General features: G+C 32.3%; 1 protein-coding gene across 3 annotated transcripts; it reads left to right on the top strand.

Annotated features, from left to right (window-relative positions):
* The first annotated feature begins 3,949 nt into the window (after window positions 1-3,949).
* LOC100255177 (disease resistance protein RPV1) lies at window positions 3,950-9,282 on the top strand. 3 transcript variants are annotated; one of them, XR_002028915.2, is made up of 6 exons: window positions 3,950-5,192; window positions 5,497-6,574; window positions 6,729-7,061; window positions 7,152-7,931; window positions 8,252-9,048; window positions 9,166-9,282. XR_002028915.2 is itself a non-coding variant. In XM_059734682.1 (6 exons), exons 2-6 carry the CDS (start codon window positions 4,708-4,710, stop codon window positions 8,984-8,986), a joined length of 3,411 nt encoding a protein of 1,136 aa, XP_059590665.1. In that variant the 5' UTR covers window positions 3,950-4,387; window positions 4,652-4,707; the 3' UTR covers window positions 8,987-9,268. The 3 variants fall into 3 exon arrangements, 2 of the variants coding, with proteins under 2 accessions (XP_059590665.1, XP_019072108.2); XM_059734682.1 differs by having other exon boundaries at window positions 3,950-4,387; window positions 4,652-5,192; window positions 8,252-9,268; XM_019216563.2 differs by having other exon boundaries at window positions 8,252-9,268.
* The last annotated feature ends 1,327 nt before the right edge of the window (window positions 9,283-10,609 follow it).

Below are 10,609 nucleotides of genomic sequence, written 5' to 3'. Positions count from 1 at the left end.
GAGGACTGGCTACCACTGGCTTATTTTATTCACTTCTACTTCAATGTACTTGTGCCAGAAATATAAATGAACGAATAAGGTAGAGAACATTTTTCAATCCTTTTGCTAGAAAGTTAACAACCCAGAGGGATTGTAGATTTTGCCTCATACCAGCTTGAGATGCTCAAGTTTAGTAGAGTTTTAACATATCGATTCTATCTGGTGAGATTCTCCTTGACAATGGAGGAAAGTAATAAATGTTAAGGAAAATGATTTTCTTATATTTAGTTTTATAATAAAAAAATAATAAAAATAAATAAAATATAATAAAAATTAATTAGAATTTTTCCTAAAAAAAAGTGAATTGTTTTCTAAAAAATTGAAATGAATAAGTGAATCAATTCCTGATACCCATGATATGGATGAAACATTAATATTTTTAACTTGTGATGAAAAGTTGATCTTTAAATAACTTAAAAATTATTATGAAAAATATTTCCTAATATCATATTTATTTCACCAAACAACCAAATAATATAAATAGTGTATTGTGAAAAACAAAAAATCCAAACTATAATCAAAACATTTGAGCTAATTAGAAAAGCCCTAATCCAAGCTAACCTTTGAATCACCTCAGAAACTCTGACAAACCATGTCATATTGAGCAAATTACAATCAAGACATCAATCAAATGCAATCAAGGAAATGAGCTATTCCTCAAAGGGGAAGGAAATAATCAGGTAATCAGTTGGCTTAGGCATATGAGAGGTGAACATATTGAATTGCAAAACAATTGATTAGAACAATTGGTTGAAAGATGTAGCAAAAACTTAAATGAATCGCCATGATTATAGTTATTAACACTCACTAGAGTTCTTCAGCCACAAAAACTGAATAATGAATAGATAGAGAGAATGCTTTCTAGGGGTTCAAACTTACCCATTTAGAGTTAAGACTACATCGTATACCTTTAACCGTCAACAAAATCTCTTTGAAAAGTCAAATGAACCTAACAGCCAATAGATAGAGACACTATAAGGCAAGGACAACACCTCTAGAGAGTAAGGCTCTAGTTGTAAAGGCAAGGATGCCCATTTGAATTGCAAGGTCAAAAGGTCAAAAGTTTAAGTGATAAAACATCTTATCCAACATTTTGGTCATGTTTGATTTTTGGAAAGTTTGTAGGAAAATATAAAGGAAATAAAATAAAAAGAAAAAAATAGAAGAAAAATAAAATAAAATCAAGCTCTACTTTGATGGGTTGGTTGAGTTAATAGTTAACCCAAGCCCAACCTGAAAACAATCAACTCAAACTCAACTCAATTTGATCTTTTACTTGAGGTATTCAACCCAAATCCAACCCAAACTTATTTTTCTAAATCTGGATTGAATTAGGGTTGATTGAGTTCAATTCAAGTTCATCAGGTTAAACTCGGATTGATCAGATTAGACTTAAATTGTTTGGGTTTTTTGAGTTGCAAGATTCAAAATTTATCGATAATTGTTTTTACAAAACTTTTTTTTTCTATATATTTACACCAAAATTTAAATAATAAATAAAACAAAATATCTAAGATAACAATAAAAAAAGTAAAAATAAACTTATATATCATTTTTTAAAAATGAAAAAATATATGATATAATTATAATTTGATATTTTTTCTTTAAAATCTAAAAATAAAATGAATATTATCATATAAAATAATAGAAATTATAAAAATATTAAATCGGATTTGAGTTAGACTCGGGTTGCCCCGAACCTCGACTTGAGCCCAACCCCAATTGAATTCTGGTTGAGAAAACTTAATCAAAGCTGAACCCGAGTAATAAAAATCTTTGCCCAATCTTGCTCAAACATCAGATTGGGATCGAGTTGGGTTGAGCCAACCCATCTAGGTTAAGCTCACCACAACTGTTGGATTCTCTAATGAAGACTTGACCCACATTTCCTTACCTCACAATAACCTATTGGTGGTAACTCTTCAGTTCCGGCTGTACCAGGTTCAACGAATACTTGTCCATAGAAGAAGAATTGTTTATTATTCAAGGATGTTGTCGTTGCTCCCCAAGGATCTGTCTTTTGGCAATTTGGTCTTCTTTTTATTCCATATCTAGTCACATTTCTTCATTGATGTTCACCCTTAATCGAATGTTCCTCATGTACAGATGGAATCAGATCATGCGTGGCTGTTTTAATTATCACTTCCCCACTTCACCATCAGTTGACATCAAGTGACTCACATCAAGGTTTCATTGGGAATATCCTACCAGAGCCGTTATAAAAAAGCACTTAAGGGGTGTGGGGTTGGTCTAATGTATAAGAATGAAGGGGTACTGAATCATAACCATATGACAATGTTCATATTCAACTCTTGCCCTTGAAGAAATTCATGAGGAGCAACCCAGTGAAAGTGCGTGCTCTAATACTGATGGCTCGGAACAAGAGAATGCTGAATACTACACTTTTGATGAGGGAGAACTCACTGCGACTAGCTTCCCCAATGTTGAAATGTGGCCGGAGCAATGCTTGGAATGCAGGCATTATTAGGACAATCTTTGCTGAGGAGGAACCTGGAGAAATGCTTGATATGCATCGAAATTTTTCCATACCATCTCTTAGTGGGTTGTGTGTTTTTTCTTTACTTTTCTACTTTGGAGTTGTTTAGCTTGTGTAGATGTTATAGGATCATTTAGAACAGTTTAATCATTCTAGAATACTAGATTTACTCGTGGCTTCCAACAAGTGACATTGATTGATAATGGAATGTATGATACAATTATTAACGTTAGGATAAAAAATTTTATTTGATTGAGTTTCAGTAATTGAATACACGTTATAGTATATATAATACCGATATCATGAAATATATGGTCATTGTATGCGGACAAGATGAAATCTAGCCTATGGATGCGACTTACTCGGAAGTCTTTTTTGCAAAATAGTTTTTTTTTTTCTTTGTTTTCCTACTTTTGTTCTCTTTTCTTTGTTAAATTGGGAGTGACATTAATCCCCACCTTGGATAAACTTACTTGGAATTCTTCTTTGTCAAATACGTTTTTTTTTTCTTCCCTTTTCCAACTTTTGTTCTTCTTTGTCAAACACGTTTTTTTTTTCTTCCCTTTTCCAACTTTTGTTCTCTTTTCCTCTTTAAATTGAGAGTGACATCAATCCCATACCTTAAATGAACTTACTTAAATATCTTCTTTACCAAAAAGTTTAAATATATTTTTTCTTTTCCTACTATTGTTCTCTTTTTCTTTTTAAATTGAGAGTGGGCATCAACCCTCCCTGGTGAACTTACTTGGAAGTCTTCATTACCAAATATATATATATATATATATATTTTTTTTTTCTTGTCCTATTTTTGTTCTCTTTTCCTTTCTAAATTGAGGGTGGGGGGCATCAATCCCCCACCTTGAAGTCTTCTTTACCTAATAAAAATTATATGCAAGATATGCAAGATTTAGTGGCATGACTATTGACTATTTACAAGCCAATGTCTTTATAATATTTAACTAATTTGAAAAATTCATTTATAAGAAATGAAATCACTCTTTACAAAAAAATAATACCAAAAAAAAAAAGATTGACAAATTTTAAAGTCAAGTACTTAATTTTAGTGTTGAATTTTAAATAGTAAAAATTCTAATTGTTAAAATAAAATATTATTTCAGATTTAAATGTGAAATATGATTGGATTGTTAGATTAAGTAAATCTGAGTCTCAAATTAATTTGGCTATTTGGGTTTAATAATTTAGTATTACTTGTTATAACTGGATTACTCCCCCGAACACAATTGAAAAATATGTAGAGATTTAAATAGTCTATATTAAATTTCACCACTTTTCCAATTTTTTTACTTCTCATTATCCTTTCACATGGCAAGCCAAAGGAAATTACACATCATGCCAGTAGGTGTTGTGGGACAAGCAAACCCCACAAAGCATTTCCTTTCTACTCTACTCGTCCAACGCGGTTTCCATCTTTTCTTCTATCCTTCATCCTGCGTTCATCCTACTCCAAGTAGCAGAAGCACTTATTTGCCCAAAACAGTACTGTAAGTTTTGTTGTGAGAGTTTCACCATCACTTGTCACTGTGTTTAGTTATTATTCCTAAGTCTCTTGTTCAGATCACAGGTGTACTCTTCAACACGAAGAGCAAACTTTCCTCCTACTCGCTCCAGGCAGCAGAAGCACTTATTTGCCCAAAATAGGTGTTGTGAGTTTTGTTGTGAGACTTGGGTTCAATTACATAAGCAGCATTACCATCACTTGTCATTGTGTTTACTTGTTATTCCTCAGTCTCTTGTTCAGATCTCGCAGGTTTATTCTTCAGTTCGAGGAGCCAACATTCCTCCTACTCACTCCAAGAAGCAGAAGCACTTATTTGCCCTAAATATTGTGTTGTAAGTTTTGTTGTGGCTAGACTTGGCTCCAATTACATCAGCAATACCACCATCACTTGTTCTCTTGGTCATTCTCTTGTTCAGATTTCTCACAGCTGTATTCTTCAATTATAGCTATGGTTTCACTTCAGATTTGCAATTAAGCAAATTTAGCTTTATTATTCAGTTGTAGTTTATAACACTATCTCTCAGAATTTCTTTCGTTTTGTTGATGGAGTTTTTGGAATTGTATAAATCAATTATGGAACTTTTTCTTTCCTACAGGATAATTTAGAATTCAGGACTCATATCTCAGACTTTGGGTCTCTAGTACTGCTGCAATGGCTTTTCCTTCTTCTTCTTCTTCTTCTTCTCAAGGGAGTTATGATGTGTTCTTGAGCTTTAGAGGAGAAGACACCCGCAATAACTTCACTGCCCATCTCTATCAGGAGTTGCGCACTAAAGGAATCAACACTTTCATAGATGATGACAAGCTTGAGAGAGGCCGGCTCATATCTCCTGCCCTTGTTACAGCTATTGAGAACTCCATGTTTTCCATCATTGTTTTATCAGAAAATTATGCATCTTCTAAATGGTGTCTGGAGGAGCTTGCAAAGATACTAGAGTGCATGAAAACCAGGGGACAGAGGGTTCTCCCAATTTTCTATAATGTGGATCCCTCAGATGTGAAAAAACAGAGGGGAAAATTTGGAGCAGCCTTAGCTGAACATGAGAAGAATTTGACGGAGAATATGGAGAGGGTGCAGATTTGGAAGGATGCTCTCACTCAAGTTGCAAATTTATCTGGTTGGGAATCAAGGAATAAGTAATTATCTAAAGCCTTTTCACATTTATTTTTATTTTTTATTTTTAGCATTTCCAATTTAATGCTCTTATTAATAATTCATCTAATATTTATTAAAATACAAAGGGCATAAGAATTCCATATTAATATTAATTATCCGATTTAAGGACCATGTTTATAGAATTCATAACTTTTTTATTAGTCTTTTGTAACCTTAGTGATAAGATCAACTATATCCGGACAAATCTTCTCCTATTTGTTTTATTTTTATTATCTTTTTATGGGCACTTAGACTTATTATTTGTTTATGCTTCAAATATGGCAGGAATGAGCTTCTACTAATCAAGGAAATCGTTAAGCATGTTTTCAATAAATTGATAAATATATGTAGTGGTGATACTGAGAAACTGGTTGGAATAGATGCTCGCATACAAGAAATAAAAATGCGATTACGTTTGGAATCGGATGATGTTGGTATGATAGGAATTTGGGGCATGGGCGGAATAGGGAAAACAACCCTTGCTAGAGCTCTTTACAACGAAATCTCAAGACAATTTGAAGCACACTCTTTTTTGGAAGATGTTGGAAAGGTTTTGGTTAATAAGGGTTTAATCAAATTACAACAAATATTTCTTTATGATCTATTGGAGGAAAAAGATCTAAATACAAAGGGATTCACATTTATAAAGGCTAGACTCCATTCAAAAAAGGCCCTTGTTGTTCTCGACAATGTGAATGATCCAAAAATATTGGAATGCTTAGTTGGAAATTGGGATTGGTTTGGTCGAGGAAGTAGAATTATTATAACGGCTAGAGATAAACATTTGTTAATTGCACATGGTGTCCTTTGTTATCAGGTTCCAACATTTAATTATGATGAAGCTTATGGGTTCATTAAACGTCATTCGTTAAAACATGAGCTTCTTATTGGTGATTTCTTGGAGCTTTCTAAAGAAATGATAGATTATGCTAAAGGCCTTCCGCTGGCTCTTAAAGTTTTATGTTCTTCTTTATTTGGCATGAGCAAAAAAGAACGGAGAAATCAGTTGGACAAATTGAAAAGTACTCTTCATAAGAAAATTGAGGAAGTACTTAGAATCAGTTATGATGGGTTAGATGATAAAGAGAAGAATATATTTTTGGATATTGCATGTTTCTTTAAAGGAGAAGACAAAGATTATGTAATTGAAATATTGGATGGTTGCGGCTTTTTCTCATCATGTGGAATAAGAACTCTCGTTAATAAATCTTTGATAAGTATTTATGGGAATAAGCTTGAGATGCATGACTTAATACAAGAAATGGGTATAGAAATTGTTCGCCAACAATTTGTTCAAGAGCTCGGCAAACGTAGCAGATTATGGTTCCATGAAGATATCATTGATGTACTAAAAAAAAATACGGTAAGAGAAAAAGGAAATGAAATTTATTTTATTTAGAAAGTTTAAGATTATAAATTAATGATTATTTTGGCTTAAGTGATCGTATGTGGATAAAATTATAGAAATTTTTATGCACTTTGCATGCTTTTAACTTAATCTCTTTCTTGATTTGTAGGGAAGTGAAAAAATTGAAGGCTTATTCCTCAGTTCGTTTCATTTACAAGAGACAATAGACTTTACCACACAAACCTTTGCAAGGATGAGTAAACTTAGATTGCTCAAAGTCTATCAATCTGACAAAATTTTCAGAAACTTTGAAGATACCTTTAAGAAGGAGAATTGTAAAGTTCGTTTCTCTTCGAATTTTAAATTTTGTTTTGATGAATTGAGGTACTTTGATTTGTATGGATACTCCTTGAAATCATTGCCTAATGATTTCAATGCAAAGAATCTTGTTCATCTTAGCATGCCTTGTAGCCACATTAAACAACTTTGGAAAGGAATCAAGGTAAAGATTATGATCTACTCATGTTATTTTCTTTAAAGAGTATGTAATGTGTATGAAAGCTAATTTTAAGTCAAATCTCTTTTATGGCAGGTTCTTGAAAAGTTGAAATGCATGGATCTTAGTCACTCTAAGTACTTAATAGAAACCCCAAATCTCTCAAGAGTCACCAACCTGGAACGGTTAGTTTTAGAAGATTGTGTGTCTCTATGTAAGGTTCACCCATCACTTAGAGATTTGAAGAATCTCAATTTTTTGAGTTTTAAAAACTGCAAAATGCTCAAGAGTCTTCCAAGCGGCCCTTATGACTTGAAATCCCTTGCCACATTGATTCTTTCTGGCTGCTCAAAATTTGAACAATTTCCGGAGAACTTTGGGTACTTAGAAATGTTAAAGAAACTTTATGCAGATGGAACTGCACTAAGAGAACTACCCTCCTCTTTGTCTTCGTTGAGAAACCTTGAGATATTATCTTTTGTGGGATGTAAGGGACCACCATCTGCCTCATGGTTGTTTCCAAGAAGAAGTTCCAATTCCACTGGTTTCATATTGCATAATTTGTCAGGCTTATGCTCTTTAAGAAAGCTAGACCTAAGTGACTGCAATTTGTCAGATGAAACAAACCTTAGTTGTCTTGTTTACTTATCTTCGTTGAAAGATTTATATTTATGTGAGAACAACTTTGTTACGTTGCCAAACCTCAGTCGACTTTCACGCTTGGAACGTTTTCGGTTGGCAAATTGCACAAGACTTCAAGAACTGCCAGATCTCCCATCAAGCATTGTTCAAGTGGATGCAAGAAATTGCACGTCATTGAAAAATGTCTCGCTTCGAAATGTCCAGTCATTCCTTCTAAAGAATCGCGTAATCTGGGTAAATTTCCTCTATATCCCATATATCACAATTTTAATTATAGAAAATGTTTATTTTGTATATCATAACTGTACTCATCTTAAAGTATGAAATGCATGGACGCAATTTCTCATGTTTCCTCAATTTTTTTACTTTTTGTTATCAGTTTAGAAAATATGCCTGTTTTGTAGAAGTTAGGATTTAGGTTGAGAAAAGAAAGTGTATTCAAATGATACCTCATTTAACTTAATTTGTGATAGAGGCAAAATAAATGTTTAATGAAGGAAGATAGGAAATGAGCAATTTCTATCTCTCAACCCCTGATCATTTTCATTCTACAGGATCTAAACTTCGTTTTGGCATTAGAAATATTGACTCCTGGGAGTAGACTACCAGATTGGATAAGGTATCAGAGCTCAGGGAAGGAAGTAATAGCAGAGCTATCTCCAAATTGGTTTAATTCCAACTTCCTGGGTTTTGGGTTTGCAAACGTCGTTCCCAAGTTTAGTAACCTTGGTTTGTCACGCTTTGTATACTGTTACTTGTCCCTTTCAAGATCCAGTGACTTTACTCACGGCTTCCGAGTCGTTCCTTATCCGCATTTTTTGTGTTTAAATCGTCAGATGCTAACTTTGGATCACGTATACCTGCTTTATGTACCACTTTCTTCCTTCAGCGATTGGTGTCCATGGGGTCACATCATCAATTGGCATCAAGTGACTCATATCAAGGCATCGTTCCAGCCACGTTCTGACCAATTTGGTGAAGTTAAGCGGTATGGAATTGGTCTGGCGTACAGTAATGAAGATGTGAATCACAACAACCCCCCAATGATCCAATTCGGCTCTATTTCCTCTGCTTCCTCTCCTCCTCCTAATAAGTCAACAGTTGTCCTTACAGAAATCCATGATGAGGAACCCAGTGGAAGTGTTGATGGCTCGGAATTGGATAATTCTGGGTACTATACTGCTGACGAGGGGGAACCAGCTGAAACTGCTTGCTCTAAGGATCCGTCTGAATCAGAGATGCAGCCACAGAAACGCTTGAAATGCAGCCATTTTCAGGACATCCCTTGACGAGGAGGAACCGGCCAGGAAAATGCGTGATATGCACCCAAATCTTCCCATAACATCTCTTGGTGAGTTGTTCGTTATTCAAGGATGAAGAATTTTGCTGAAAATATTAGACGAACGAATAAAATAACTGAGAAGGATTCACACTTTTGATTTATTTTCTGCAATAGTAATATATACAGGTGCTGGGAACAAATTACTTTGGCAGTGCCGATTCTGGTTTGCTGGAACTGGAAATTATTCTTGCAGTGCACTGATTCTGATTTGCTGGAAATTATTATGGCAGAGTTTTGGGACAAAATTGTCTTTTCTTCTAAAAGAATATAATTTGTCCCCATGCAAAATTTATTTTCAAAGTAGTCCTTTTATTAACACCATGGCATAATTTTTTTTTTTCTTCTAAATTTAAATTGAAGCCCCAATTGGGAATTGAGGCTTTATTTATTTATTTTTTCTTTAAAATTTAATTAAAAATATATATTTTAATAATAAAAAAAATTATAAGATCTAATATTATTTCAATAAAGATAATTTAAAATATTTTTAAAATATAAAATTATATAATCTATTAATTTAAGTTATATCACATGTAGTACCTATTACAATTAGAGAAAGACTTTTTTTTTTTTTTTTTTTTACTATATAAATGTTTATTAGGCTTTTTATTGTGACTTTGATGAAACTATTAAAAGTTACATTTTATAGTAGACTTTTTTTAATTAATTTTATTAACTAATTTTGAAATGTATTTTCAAGGCCTTTTTTTTTTTACATAAAATTATAAACATATGTTTTAAAATAATGAAAAATCTATATATGAAAATTTAAGATAATACTATTATTTCAATAGAATACAAATAAACTAATATCTTTAAAATACAACAAATTAAATATCTTAAATTAATAAATTATATAATTTTATATTTTATTTATATATCATATAACTTTATGATTTTACGTTCATTAATTTATTAATAAATAAAATATTTATTTATTATTATACTTATTAATTTATCTTTTTTGAAATAATATTAAATCATTAAGTTTAAATATATAAAAATTTTATTATTAAGGTATATATTTTTAATTTCAACAATAATTTATAATTTTATATTTTTAATTAAATGTTAAAGTTAAAAAAAAAAAATTAAATCCCAATTGGCAATTGGGATTTCAGTTAAAAAATGAAACCTTAATTACTAATTGAGACTTTAATTAAAAAATGAAGTTTCAATTGACAATTGAGGTTTTAGTTCAAAAATGAAGTCTCAATACCAATTGAGCTTAAATCTTGCAAAAAAAAAATTTATGTCTTAGTGGTAAACAAAAAGGCTACTTTGAACATAAGTTTTGTAATGAGGTTAAAACTTATAATTTTTATTTTTATTTTACAAGAAATGACTATTTTGCCCCAAAACTCGATGGTTTTGGTATCTTATCAAAAGGACGCTGCCAAGGATGCCTGCCCTTATTTGAATATTCTTAATGTAAGGATGGAGTCAGATCATGTGTGGCTATTTTATTTATCACTTCCTCACTTCATTTGGAATATCCTGCCATGGTTGTTTTTGGAAAGGCAATCAAGGGGTGTGGAGGAATGAAGAGGTACTAAATCACAAGCATGTG

This window comes from Vitis vinifera, chromosome 18, assembly GCF_030704535.1.
Source record: "Vitis vinifera cultivar Pinot Noir 40024 chromosome 18, ASM3070453v1".
Lineage (NCBI taxonomy): Eukaryota > Viridiplantae > Streptophyta > Magnoliopsida > Vitales > Vitaceae > Vitis > Vitis vinifera.
The sequence above is the reverse complement of the archived record's forward strand: the minus strand, read 5'-3'. Positions and strand labels throughout refer to the sequence as shown.